Source organism: Mobula birostris, chromosome 12 (genome assembly GCF_030028105.1).
Source record: "Mobula birostris isolate sMobBir1 chromosome 12, sMobBir1.hap1, whole genome shotgun sequence".
Taxonomy (NCBI): Eukaryota; Metazoa; Chordata; class Chondrichthyes; order Myliobatiformes; family Myliobatidae; genus Mobula; species Mobula birostris.
In genome coordinates this window covers 87,518,322-87,532,493 of record NC_092381.1, presented here as the reverse complement: position 1 = coordinate 87,532,493, position 14,172 = coordinate 87,518,322, and the positions used below count along the sequence as shown (strand labels likewise).

Genomic DNA, 14,172 nt, shown 5'->3' with positions numbered 1-14,172 from the left:
CAAGATTCTTCAACTTATTTTGATCTTTGATCCCCCCCCCCCGCCGCCACCCCATTCCAGATGGTGATGCAGCCACTCAGAATGCTCTCCACGGTACATTTGTAGAAGTTTTCAAGTGTCTTAGTCAAAAATTGATATCTCTCAATCAATAATATTGAAATTGATCATGGTTGAAATTCAATTGCATAAAGCATTATGCAGTGACAATCAAATATTTTACTGGAATAAAACTTCATTGTAAACCACTTCCGGGCTTCTTTGCACCATACCTGAAATTCATCCAGTCAGTTCCAGCCCCAAGTTTCCCTATCAGCACCACTGTACGTGAAATGATGCTATTCCCTGTGGAGCATTGTGAAGAATTTGGCACAGGTTGTTCAGGGAGTGACTGCCATAAGATATTCTTGGGATAGTTGGGTCTTCCCAGTACAAAGTTTGATTGGGAAGCATGTCCCTTGCTTGCCTTGCATTCTTCTGACTACTCGCCTGACTCTACTCCTTCTATGATCATCAGCTTTATTGCTAATCCTCTGAAGCCGAGGGGCTGCAAAGAGCTGAGAAGGGACGTTAGTCACTGCAGGTTTAGCCTTGTAGTATACAGGCTAGCAGAGTGGTGAAGCTGGGAGAACTACTGCCCTACAATTCCACAGACCTGAGTTTAAGCCTGACCTTCATAAGAACATAAGATATAGGAGCAGGAGTAGGCCATCTAGCCTATCAAGCCTGCTCCACCATTCAATAAGATCGTAGCTGATCTGACCATGGACTCATCCCCACCTACCTGCCTTTTCCCCATAACCCTTAATTCCCAAACTATGCAAAAATCTAAATCTGTCTTAAATATGTTTACTGAGGTAGCCTCCACTGGTTCATAGAGCAGAGAATTCCACAGTTTCATCACTCTTTGGGAAAAGCAATTCCTCCTCATCTCCGTCTTAAACTTACTCTCCGAATTTTGAGGGTATGTCCCCTTGTTCTAGTCTCACCTACCAGTGGAAACAACTTTCCTGCCTCTGTCTCATCCATCCCTTTCAGTGATGTCTGTGGGGAGTTTGCATGTTCTCATTGTGACCATGGGAGTTTCCTCCAAATGTTCCAGTTTCTTCCCACATCCCTAAAATGTGCAGGTTGATAGGTGACTTGGTCGCGACAAATTAACTCCAATGTGCAGGTGACTGGTAGAAGGGGTGCTGATGGGAACTTGGGTAGAGTAAAATGTGTTTGGGTAGGATTAGCTTATGTAATAAAATGTGCAAATGGATTCAAAGACTTGCATTTATATATCACCATTCGTAAACTCAGGATAATGAACTGTTTCTGAAGTTTGGTACAAGAGGATTGGACAAAGAGCTGAGAAATGGAATATAAAATAGGAAACTCCTAACTGGTCCATTTCACAATGAAATGCAGAAGCTTTTATCTAAATGTGAAGAGATTGCAAAGCCATCTAAGTGCTCTTGCGCAGGAATCTCAAAAGGATAGTTTGCAGCTATGGCAAGTAATTTGGGAACTGGGCAAATTTGTTTATTGCAAAGGAAATTGAATACAAAATAACAAGGCTATAGTTAAGTTAAAAGGGGAACTAGTGAGACCTACCTGGAGAATTCGGTGCAATATTGGATTTTTATGTTAGGGCATTGGAAAATATTCGAGAAGGGTTCACTGGACTAACTCTCAGAAAGGTTGTACAGGCCAAGATTGTAGCTCAGAGAGTTTAGAATAGTAAGAAGTAACTTGATTGAAACAAGTATGATCCTGAAGGATTCTAAGGTGGATACCAAAAGAATATTCCTTTGTGTGAAAGAATCAAAAACTAGAGATCACTGTTCAAAACTGCAAGATTTCCCATTTAAGGCTAAGGTGAGCTGAATGGTGAGAGGTTTCTTGAGTTAAAGCATAATATAGCATGGATGCAGGTCCTCTGGTCCAACCAGTCAATGCCAATCACGCTCGCCCACCCAGCTAGTCTCAATTTCCCATGTTTGGCCAATATCCCTCCCTTTTAAAAATCATGTATTAATAAGGCAGAGAAAGCATTGACATTGAATATTTTTAAGGCAAAAGTAGATAGGTTCTGGAAAAGCAAAGGTGACTATTGGTAGGAAGGAATTCAGGGTTGAGGTTACAACCAGGTTAACTATAATCTTAGCAAAGACTCAAAGGTCTGAGTGGTCTACTCCTGCTGCTAATTGATTCACCAATTAACAATAATTGATGAGATCCTGTTAGTTCATTTCATTGATGATGTTTGAGGAAAAGCTGACAGAGAGAGCCCTGCCATTCTCTCGTACTTCCATACAACTGAGAGATCAAACAGTTTACTGTCTCATCAGAATGACAGCTCGCTTGACAGTGCTGCACCTCCTCAACATTCAGTTGGTGTAATGGTCTTTGTGCTCGTATTTATGACTGGAAACCACAATCTTCTGATGTACAGACAAAAGATCTACCACCTGCATTGCAACCAGGAGAAATGGTTTGGTGAAGTTTGAGGAGTATGGAAGAGATAAATAATAGAGCTTTGAGACTGTGACTCTTTGTTCGAGATGTGGGGATAGGCAATGAGAATTTTGCAAAGAGAATTATACAGTGAGAATTTGATTTTCTAGAAGGGAAAGAGTCAAAGTCAGAGACCAGCATTCTTTCTATAGTAAGCTCTCCTGCATTTCCTGTAACCAAACCCGAAATGGTTAATGTTTCACTGCATAGAAAATGCACAGTGAGATTGTGTGATTCTCCTGCACAATAGGAAGATGTTCCAAACTGTTGCATGAAAACAATAGCATTTTTCTGGGTGACTGAAGTGAGGCAACTGGTGCGAGCGGTGGGTTGAGTGACGAGCAGATGGGACATTTGCTTTGTGAATGGATGATTAATACCATGGAGCTGAGTGATCACGCCGTACAAGGAGCAGTGGGGCAGTGTGCGGAATTGGGGTAAATGGGACGTGCCAGGAAGAATTTCATCAGAGCCTGAGGGACAGATGTGCGAAGAAGCTAAAGTCAAGTGTAAGCCTGTCCCAGGCCACAGCCTCCCTTTCTGCTGTCTCGCGTGGCAGACGCCAGGGATAATTGGATAGTGCTGATGACATTATCAGAGTGCCAGGCTTTCTTCAGAGCAAGTGGAGGGGAAAATTATTTGTGATCGAGTACGAGGCCTCCATCTGCTCACAGTTAAAAAGAGATCCACAGCCCAGCATGCGTCTTTAAGAGGGGATAAACAGAGCAGTAAATATCAAGCAGCAAGGTCACATAGTTCTAATGGTCAGGGCATGTCTGGGCACTGCTTCTTGTAAACCTTGAAGACCACCCAGCTATCTTACACCGCCTCCCATTGCTGCTTATCCCTTGGCTCTACAGTTGTATGCTTCTCTCGGTTTCTTTCATTCCTTTCTCCCTGCTTTAACCCTCCTCCATTCCCGTCCATATCTTCTTGTTTTGTTTTTCTGGCACTTACCTTTAATCACTATTTCCCCTTTCTGTCTCTCTCAGTTTGCCCTAACATTTTTTTTTCTTTTCCTTCCTTTCTTCACAACATTCTCTCTGTTGTTCTTCATTTTTGCTTTTTGTCATTCTCTCTGCCTCTTCTTACTTTCTCTCTGTTTCTTTTGCTCTCCTTATTTTGCATTCCCTTTCCCTTTCATTTTCATTTTCTTTTCCCATCATTACTGCCACAAGCGTTGCTCTTAAAGATCCTTTCAAAATAAATCCTTATTTGAGCATATATCTCCTTTAACCTCAGGTAACTGGGTAAAATGGCAATTACCCAATGAGGCACACTTTTGTTATCTGCCCTATAGGATGTTGGGACAGACTCTGCTCGTTCTAATCAGCCAATCATGTGACAATTCAATGCGAAGTATATGCAAACATGGTCAAGAAGTTCAGTTGTTCTTCGGATCAAACATGAAATAGGGAAGAAATGTGATCTAAGTGACTTTGTCCATGGAATGATTGTTGGTGCCAAACAGGATGGTTTGTGTATATCAGAAAGTGCTGATCTCCTGGGATTTCTATGCACAATAGTCTCTAGTGTTTACAGAGAATGGTGTGAAAAACAAAAGAAAAACATCCAGTGAGTGGCAATTCTGTGGGCAAAAATGCCTTGTTAATGAGAGAGGATAGGGGAGAATTGCCAGACTGGTTCAAACTGACAGGAAGGTGACGGTAACTCAAATGTGTTGCTATAGTAGTGTGTGGAAGAGCTTCTCCGAACAACATTGTCCGCAACATTCTTAGTTGTCCTGAAGAGACTTCATACAATTAGGTGACTTCCAGAGTCATTTCAGAGACCAGATAAGAATCAACCTTAAAGATATACATTGGAAGTGTCAAGCAAATTAGCTCGTGTAAATGAAGTAATTTTCACTTACAGCACAGTTGTGCACCTATTAGTTTATCGCAAACAAGAGGAATTCTGCAGATGCTGGAAATTCAAGCAACACACATCAGAGTTTGATATTAGTTTATTGCTATATTTTTATTGAAATGGTCACCTTTACTGACACCAAAACAAAAGGCAAAGCTTGTTTATTCTTTAGAATTGGATTGAAATTTCAAACAATGTTATCATGACTCTTTCATGGAATTGGTTGTCTGGACCAACTAATACACCACAGTTAGAGAATCATGGAGTCCTAAAGAGAGTAACAGGCCCATCAGCCCATCATGTCAGTGCAGGGCATCAAGTAGCCATCTGCACTGATGCCATTTATCAGCACTTGATCACAGATGCACTTTGGTCAATCAAGTGCTCATCCAGTTACTTCTAAGTTTAGCAAGAGTACAGGCCTCCATCACCCGCTTAGGCAATGTGCTCCTCCTGGGTGAAAAAGTTCTTCTGTGGGTTCCTTGTAAGCCTATACCCCTTACCCCTTACCCTAAAGCAGGGGGTCCCAACTGTTTATATGCCATGGACCTTTACCATTAACTGAGAGGACTGTGGACTCCAGGTTGGGACCCTCTTCCCTAAAGCTATTTCACCTGGTTTTATACGTTTTTGTCAGCAGATGAGACAGTGTGATGTATTGCTGTTGATGGTAGTTCATAGATGAAATCCAATGGGAATGGGGCAGATAATAATTACCTGCATTCCAATCAGTAATGCAAAGATGGGCACTCAAGCAAGACCAAAACAAGAATTATTAGGAGTGAGGATCAATGGCTTGGTCAGGAGACTCTTTGCACAAAGAGCGAGATGGAAAATCTAAGGGATTTAGGGAGTAATTTCAAATTCTGAGAACTTGGTGGCTGCACACCTCACTCTGAACAAGGAGACTGCATGGGGCATGGGGGGGGGGGTGGATATACAGAGGAAAAGCAATAAGGTCAGACTTCCACAGTAAATGATAGGACCTGGGGCATGTTGTGGAACAGAGAGATCTGGAATTCAGGTACTTGGTTCACTGAAAGTAGAGTCACAGGTAGATAGGTTGATGAAGAAGGCTTTTAGCTTGCTGGCCTTCTGTCAGGGCATTAAGTATAGAAGTTGAGAGGCTATGATGCAGTTGTACAAGGCACTCATAAGGCCATACAGAGTATTGTTTTGGTCACCCTGCTATAGAAAAGATGTTATTAAACTGGAAATGTACAGAAATGATTTGCCTGGATGTTGTCAGGACTTGGAAGACTGAATTATAGGGAGAAGTTAGACAAGCTGTGACAATTTTCCTTAAACCATAGGATCATATAGAGGTGAATAAAATCATGAGGGGCGCAGATAGGGTAAATGCACTGTCTTTTCCACAGAGTTGAGTATACAAGAATTAGAGGACATGGTTTGAGATGAGAGGGGAAATATTTAATAGGAACTTGAGAAGCAGCTTTTTTACAAGATGGCATATGTGGATGAGCTGCCAGAGGAAGTGGTTAACAACTTTAAAAGACAGTTGGATAGTTAAATGGATAGGAAAGCTTTAGAAGATTATGAGCCAAATGCTAGCAAAAAGGATCAACTTGAATGGGCACCTTGGTTGGCATGCACCAGTAGGGCCAAAAATCTAGTATACATGTTGTGTGACACTATGACTCTTAGCCACTCTTGAAGCTAAAGGGAGCTTACATAGGGTTAGAGTGTATTTAGAGAAAGAAAACAAAAAGCCCTTTGTTAAAACTTTTGATTCTCTCCTCAGAGCTGCCACCTGACCTGCTGAGTTCCTGCATTTTGGGATTTTATTTCAGATTTTCAACATGTGCAAGCTTTCATTTCTATCATTTATTTCTATTGGTAGGTAGACTTTGCTGCTAATGCAGTGCAGAGAATGGCCAGTTTGAAGCCAGCTGACTTGCTTTAAATGAGCGAATGTGAGGGAGGAATCTAAATGCTTAGGTCCTATTTGGAAGATTAGGAGAAATCCTTCACATTGACATTGGTTCCATTTTATCCGCAGGAAAAAGGAAACACGCATTTTCTATACGTATTACCTGCGCCGCTTGCCAGGAGTGACACGAGGAGCTTATAAACTGACAACAGAGAACGTTACCTATGGGGACGGTACAGAGACATGGAAAGATTTCAACAGGTTTGGCATTTCTAATAGCTGTGTCGGGGAACGGCTATGATCCTCTCTCAACAACTCACACCTCCCCATTCTCACCACACTAAACCAGCACTCTGTTCTTTTCCTGTCGGGAGAAGTTTTGGAGAATTGTTGATTCAATTTGGGATGGAAACAGGCCCTTCAACCCACTGTCTCCGCAGCAACCAGCGAGCACCCCATTTGCACTCAACCTACACCAATCCCGTTTCTTTCCTCTCCACATTCCCATCAGCTCTCCCGAGGTTCTGTCTCTCACCTACACACCTGTAGCAATTTACAGTGAACAATTAACCTACCGGCCTGCTTTTGGGCAAAAGGAAACCGGAGCACTCTGGAGGAAGCCCACGGGATCACAGGGAAAGCGTGCAAACTCAGTACAGATAGCACTGGTGGTCAGGTTTGAACCGGGATTACTGGAGCTGTGAAGCAACCACTCTACCAATTGTACCACTGCACCTTCTGAACGTTGAGGTGGCAAATGCTGAGAGTTGAGAGGCAAGCTGCCATTTTTGAGGAGAATGGGGCAGGGTGTTGGTGGGGAAGGTTGGGTTGCAATGGCTGTGCTGCTTCTTCCAGGCACCAGGGGGAGCACATGGCCAGACAAGCTCTCACCAGGTGAGCATAACCTGCGTTCTCTGACACTCTGGCCTGTAGTGGCCCACTCTTGGCCGGCAAAGAGCACTACTAAATTGAACCCAGTATGGACAGGCTCATTCCCAGACCACAAGCTGTTGCCTGGCAAGACATTCTTAATTAAGATAGGGGTGTGGATCCCTGCACTTTGAACTGGCATCAGCACTTTCTTGTAAAAGCTGAAGCTGGGGAGAGTGTGATCTACTGCACAGTCTGCTGACCATCAGTGGTTATGCACCATCAATTCATGATAACATCTCATGGTAGAATGCCAAATTCAATGGAGCAATGCACAAATGCTGGAGAAACTCTGTGGGTCAGGCAGCAGCTGTGGAAGGAAACGGACAGTGGGTCTTTAGACACTTCAACTGGTCCAGCAGCACTGCAGTGCTTAGTACATTGCTCCAGATTCCAGCATCTGGATTCCCTGTGCCTCCATTTTAAATGGAACATCTCTTTCAGTTGTTAGAAATCAGCTTCAGAAATGCCAGCCAGAAACCAATCTCAAGCAGGGCTTGATTGAACTTCCAGTCCTTCAGCAGGATGAAGACTCTTTGCATTACTCAGCTTAACCGGGATGCAGTCATCAACCAAGAGGCAATCAGGCACCTAGCACAGCTTGTCCTATCAGATGATTACAAAGGCTTCCTTCCATCTCCACCAAGGTTGAGAGGACCAGGATCCTTATCAGCATTATTTTTTAAAATCCAATTGAGTCTCAAATCCAAGTCCACCTGCCTACATTTTTTTTTACGGTAAAAGCATCAGTGATAAACCCCAGAAAAAAGGTGGATCCACTGAGTCCAATATTAGCGCAGCGCAGACTGGCCTCTCTCTAATGGCCTTGGGGGCATTATAACCACTGTGAGGTTTGTTCTAAAACTGATCGTATTACGAAACATGCATGGCTTTTGGTTAAATGGACATACTGAATCTATTATTTATCTGCAGTCAGTAAAGTCCTGCAGTGAGGAAATCAATCCTTCATTTGTATAGCCATCTCTACTTCTAGGTCTAGTGGCTTCCTTGTCTAAGTAATGGTGTGAAATGCAGCCATGTCTGTCTGTCTCTCTCCCTCTCTCTCTCTTTGTCACTGTCTCTGTCTTCCTCTTGCTCACACTCTCTGTCTGTCACTCATGCTCTCGCTATTTGTCTGTACCCCTCTCTCATGGGCTTTCTTGCTGTCTCTCTCTTTCTACCTGTCACTGGCCCTTTTTTCTCACACTCTTTCTCACTGTCTTTATTTCTCATTCTCTCTCACTGACTGGCTTTCTATTTCCCTCTTGCTTGTCTTTCTATCTCTCTCTTGTCAGTCTTTTGGTGTCTTTCTCTCTCTCTCTCTCTCTCTCTGTCACTCACTCACTCGCTTTCTCTCTCACTCTCCCACTCTCTCAATCTCCCACTCTCTCACTCACTCGCTCTCTCTCTCACTCTTTCACTCACTCACTCACTCTCACTCACTCTTTTGTCATCTCCCTCTCTCTCACTAGCAATGTAGCTGGGTCAAGCTGTTCCTGTATCCCACACTCTGCTGAAGCATAAATGTATCTCTGTCCCTCATTTGATGCATTCCTCTCTCCATCTAGAGATTTAACTCTTAAGACTACCTTCATCCCCTTCCCACTATCCTCTTGTACATCGGCACTCCTTCAGGGCCAAGTTGTAGTTGTATCCTCCTGGCTAAAGTGTTCTAGTGTCCCTCTCTGCTCCAGGGTATGTATTTCAGTGTATTTTTGCCAATGTTCCTCCTCTTTGCAGTTCCAAGCTGTATATGAGTGATCTGGAGTCTTCCCTTTACTATTCCCTCAAGATGGAAGTGGTGAAACGTCAGGAACTCTCAGGGGACACCCTCATGGCACTGAAAAACTTCATCACCGTGCTGACAAAGGTTAGTTGGGCAGAGTTGTTGGTCATTTACTTTAAAGTACATCGATTCAGCAGTTCGCCTGAACAGACAGAGTAGTAATTCAATGAACGCTGTTTCATGAATTTACAGATGTGTTATTTTTATCTTGAATCTGATACTCTTTTTAAAAATGTATGCACAGCTTTGGGCTGAGAGGGCAAAGCCAGCATTTATTGACTATCCCTGACTGTTCTTCAGAAGATGGAGTGTTGCCTTCTTGAACCAATGCAGTCTGCAGCTCCAAGATTGTGATCCAGCAACAAAATTATCTTAGGTGTTCAGTGAAACAGTCTCCCAGCCTGCGTCGGGTCTTGCCTTCAACCTGATGGCATGAACATTGACTTTTCTAACTTCCGTCAATGCCCCTCCTCCCCCTCGTACCCCATCCGTTATTTATTTATATATATATATATTCTTTTTCTCTCTCTGCTTTTTCTCCTCTGTCCCTCTCTCTATACTCCTTGCCCATCCTCTGGGCTTCACCCCTCCCCCTTTCTTTTTCCCTAGGCCTCCTGTCCCATGATCCTCTCATATTCCTTTTGCCAATCACCTGTCCAGCTCTTGGCTCCATCCCTCCCCCTCCTGTCTTCTCCTATCATTTTGGATCTCCCCCTCCCCCTCCCACTTTCAAATCCCTTACTATCTCTTCTTTCAGTTAGTCCTGACGAAGGGTCTCGGTCCGAAATGTTGACTGTACCTCTTCCTAGAGCTGCTGCCTGGCCTGCTGCGTTCACCAGCAACTTTTATGTGTGTTGCTGGAATAAACTGTTTATTCCTTCCCATAGATTCTACCTGTCCTGCTGAGTTCTTCCAGCATTTTCTATGTGTAACAATAATATACTGCCTAGTCAGAATAGTGGACATCTTGGTGGGGAATTTTCTGGGCATCTTTCCTGCTGGGATATACTGGGACATTCCATAGAATCATACAGCACAGGAACAGACCCTTTGGCCCAGTTGGTCCATGCCAGCCAAGGTACCCCATCCAAGCTGGTCTCATTTGCCTGCGTTTGGCTCATGACCTTTGGATCTTTCCAAGTACACAGAACACGTGGGGGTGGGGGAGTTGAAGTGTTGGTGGTGGGAAGGTGGTGAATGATCAATTAAGGAGGGTAATGGGGGTGAGGCAGTCAAAGGCTACCTTGACCTGGATGGTGGTGAGCATTCTTCTGTCTGAATTTTCTGTGCCTTCCGATAATGGATCCTTTCTACTTCAGTGTAGAGCTCCTTACAGGAAGGAACTGGAAAGCCATTTTTATTACACTTGAACTTCACAATGTAATGGCACTTCCCACCTAAAAGGTATTTGTGTGTTCTCACCGTGACAGTATGGGTTTCCTCCAGGTGCTCCAGTTTCTTCCCATAGTCCAAAGATTGTGCTGGATTAATTGGTCATTGCAAATTGTCCCATGATTAACCTAGGATTAAATTGGGGGATTGCGGGGCTGGAAGGGTGTAGTCCATGCTGTATCTCAATAAAAAAAATTTTAAATCAGATGTTTCCATAGAATAGCAGAATGCTCTTGCCTCTCTTGTTACAGTACAGCTCTCTCACAGCTACAGTGACATGGGTTCATTCCTGACTTCGGATTACTTTCCACAGTCTCTCTGTGGCTTTGCAGAGTTCCTCACACTTCCCAAAGTATTAACTTTATAACATTTTGTGTGATAACTTTTGTTTGTTTCTCCAGTGTTGTAATTGGTCTAGAGATGAGAGCTGTTTACCACTCCCCCCTCCACCCCACCCCTGTGAAACAGGAAGTGATTAGCATTTGTAAGAACTGAGAGCTAGAGCCGGTCATCAAGATGTGGGCTGATCTCCCTCGGTGATACATCTGGTTCTGAAATCAGCCTGAGGCAAATTTTCACCCAAAGAACTTCTTTCATAGTGAATTCATTTTTAAGTTTCGAGTGAACCTGCTGAGGTTAAAGGGGGCAATTATTAAGTGATTGCCCAAATTCTGCTGGATTTTGCCACATTTAGGCAAATCCACTTCCTGTCATTTTGGAAGCAAGAGAAAATTTGCAGATGCTGGAAAATCTGAGCAACACACACAACATGCTTAAGGAACTCAGCAGGCCAGGTGGCATCTATGGAAAAAAAGCACAGATGACGTTTTGGTCCAAAACCTTTTGGCAGGACTGTCAGTTTGGCTTTAGAAATTCACCTTTACAAAATTTACAAGTCACTACCATAAACTTGATACTGAATAAAACTTGCTTTGTGTGAAGGCAAATAAACATAACTTTTGTTTTAACTCACATTTCTTGACGTGTCACATTACAGAAAATCAGGATACAGCCTGTTTTCTAGGAATACAGTTCCTCCATAATGTGGGGTTCACCTGCCTATTCTTTTTCTCTGTGAGCTGTGGTAAAATGGACAGGTGCTTAATATAGAACCTTTGTTCTACAGTATATGCTACAGTGACCAAGGAAAATAAGCATTTGTAATATTTTCAGGCCATTGCAAGGGTAATCACTCTTGGAACCAAAATAGTTTTTCCTAAACTGCTTTGTGCAACAAAAGTCTGTCCATGGGTCAAAATGATGCATGAGTCACTAGATTAGAGCCTCTACCACTGACCTTGGCATCTTATTCTGGTTTGGCTGTGAACAGCTGAAGGAGTGAATTTTGGATTGAGGACAAAGAGACTGCACTCAGGGCTGGCATCGTGAGGTCATCTTCCAGGAGCTGCAGGAACTCCTGACGTTTAAGATGCTGGATTTTCAGTTTGACAAATTTTGGTAGGTGGTGACACTCAGCTGTAGACTTGAGTTCTGAGCACCTGCCCCCCCTGCGTCCCCTTTGTTCAAATGAAGTTCAGGGGCAGTGGTACTCAGTGTTGCTATTCTTTCAACTCCTCGTGATCAGGTGGTCAGATTCAAAGCCGACTAAAACCTCTAACCCCTGCAGATGGGCTGCTTGTTCTCCTTGTTGGCAGGAGGTTTGCTGGGCCATCGAGCTATGGATAGTCCGGCCCCCTTCATGACCAGCAAGTGGTCACAGAATTGACATCTTGATCTTTACAGCCACTGTTTACAGGGTCACTGGTCCCAAACAAAAGGGTATTAGCAAGATCAATGGGTTTTGTCAGCTGGCAAAGTGAACAATTTAAAAGACACATCCAGGAGGAGAAGAAAGGAGGAACCCTGTCTTCTGGGAGGTCCAGTTCACCTCAATAACATATCCACCCCAAGCCGTGGATTAAAGTATCATTTTGATAAAGAAAGGCGAGGAAGCCATGCATTTTGTTTTATTTCATAATTTAGGTTAATATTTTAAACTGGCCTGAACATGTTTGTTAATGTCTGTACTGTCAACACTATTCTAGAAACAGTACAAAACCCTTTGAGAGTGGCGAGCTGTCAAAGGTCATCAGGGCATTGGGGGGGAGGGGCAGTGAGGGGGAAGGAGACGCATCCTCAGGACCTGCCTCCTGATGCCTTCTCATCACTGAGAATGTCCTCTGCCCCGTGACTCTTCAGAAGGGTTAAATGTGGGCAAGTGGATACTGCTGTCAGAAGCACAGGCAGCATGCCAAGTCTGGCCCAACTCATCACCACACATTATCTCCCTAGTCTTCTGTATTTGCACCCTGCATGCATTTCCATGCCGTTTTAAATATTATTAAACATCCCACGGCATAATATGATACCAAAACATACAAGGAGATATTGGGGCACATGATGAAAAGTTTAATTGCAGGCAGAGCTGCAACTAAAGATTGGAGAAGAGAGCAGAGGGCAGAAAGAAGCCATGTTCCATTTACATCTGTCATGTCCCGTACAGGACTGTTCAAAGTGTTTTATAGCCAAGGTAGGTAGTCACGGTTCAGATGTAGGAAAACTGGCACAGCAAGAATCCAGAAACAGAAGCGTTTTAATGACTGGATTATTGGCAATTGATAATATGGATATGGGACAGTCAGTAGAGCTGTGCCTTTACAGCCGCAGTGACACTGGTCCAATCCTAACCTCCAGTTCTCTGTGGGAGGAGTCTGGCCATTCTTCTTGTGACTGTGTGGCTTTCCTTCCATGTTGTAAAGACATGCAGATTGGTCGACTAATCGACCACTTTAAATTACACCTAGTATGCAGATGATTGGTGGAGCAGTTGTGGGTGGGGGATCGGTGTTTGGTTGAAGGAAGTGTGGAAGAAATAAAAAGGAATTAGTGCAAGTGGGTGGTTGGTGGTGACTGGGCAACTTTGGTTCAGCTGACTGAATCGGGCAATGCTTAAAGGTAACAGAGCATCCCTGGATCAAGACAGATGCATCTATTCCCAATCCATTAGGAAACATAGCAAAGAGCAGATCCAAAACACAAAAGATTCTGCAGATGCAAAAATTCAATGCAAAACAGACAGAATGCTGGAGGAACTCAGCAGGTCGGGCATGGTCTATGAAAATGAATATACAGTTGACATTTCAGGCTGAGACCCCTCATCAGGACTGGAAAGAGGGGAAAGATGCCAGAATATAAAGTGGGGTGAGGGGAAGGAGGGCAAGCTGGAAGGTGATTAGTGAAGCAGGTGGATGGGAAAGGTAAAGGGCTGGAGAAGAAGGAATCTGATCGGAAAGGAGAGGGGCTTTGGGAGAAAAGGAAAAAGGAGGTAAGAGGCCAAACTGGGGAGTAGAAGAAGAGAGAAGGAGGGGGAAAGAAAAAGAGAAAAAAATTCCAGAAGGAGAAATGGATGTTCATGCCATCAGGTCGGAGTCTGCCTTGAGTGAGGTGTTCCTCCACCGTGAGAGTGGCCTCATCGTGGCCACGGACCGACATCTCAGAATGGGGATGCGGATAGGAATTAAAATGGCTGGCCACCAGGAAGTTCCGCTTATGGCGGATGGAGCAGAGGTGCTCAATAAAATGGTCCCCCAACTCTGGTTGGGTCTTACCATTGTAGAGGAGGCCGCATCGGGAGCACCAGATACAATAGACAAACCCAACGGTTTCACAGGTGAAGTGTTGCCTCAGCTGGAAGGACTGTTTGGGGCCCTGAATAGAGGTGAGTGAGGAGATGAATGGGCAGGTGTCGCATTTCTCCCTCTTACAGGGATATGTAAGTATCCCTATGAGAAGAAAGCAAATCCAA

The 14,172-nt window shown here is 43.9% G+C and overlaps 1 protein-coding gene across 1 annotated transcript in view; it reads left to right on the top strand.

The window, feature by feature from the left end:
* Window positions 1-14,172, top strand: part of qsox1 (quiescin Q6 sulfhydryl oxidase 1) — a 160,026-nt gene that overhangs the window by 105,357 nt on the left and 40,497 nt on the right. The window contains exons 7-8 of the mRNA XM_072274302.1: window positions 6,389-6,520; window positions 8,930-9,059. Of these exons, the coding sequence (XP_072130403.1) occupies window positions 6,389-6,520; window positions 8,930-9,059 (262 nt within the window). The remainder of the gene's footprint in view (window positions 1-6,388; window positions 6,521-8,929; window positions 9,060-14,172) is intronic.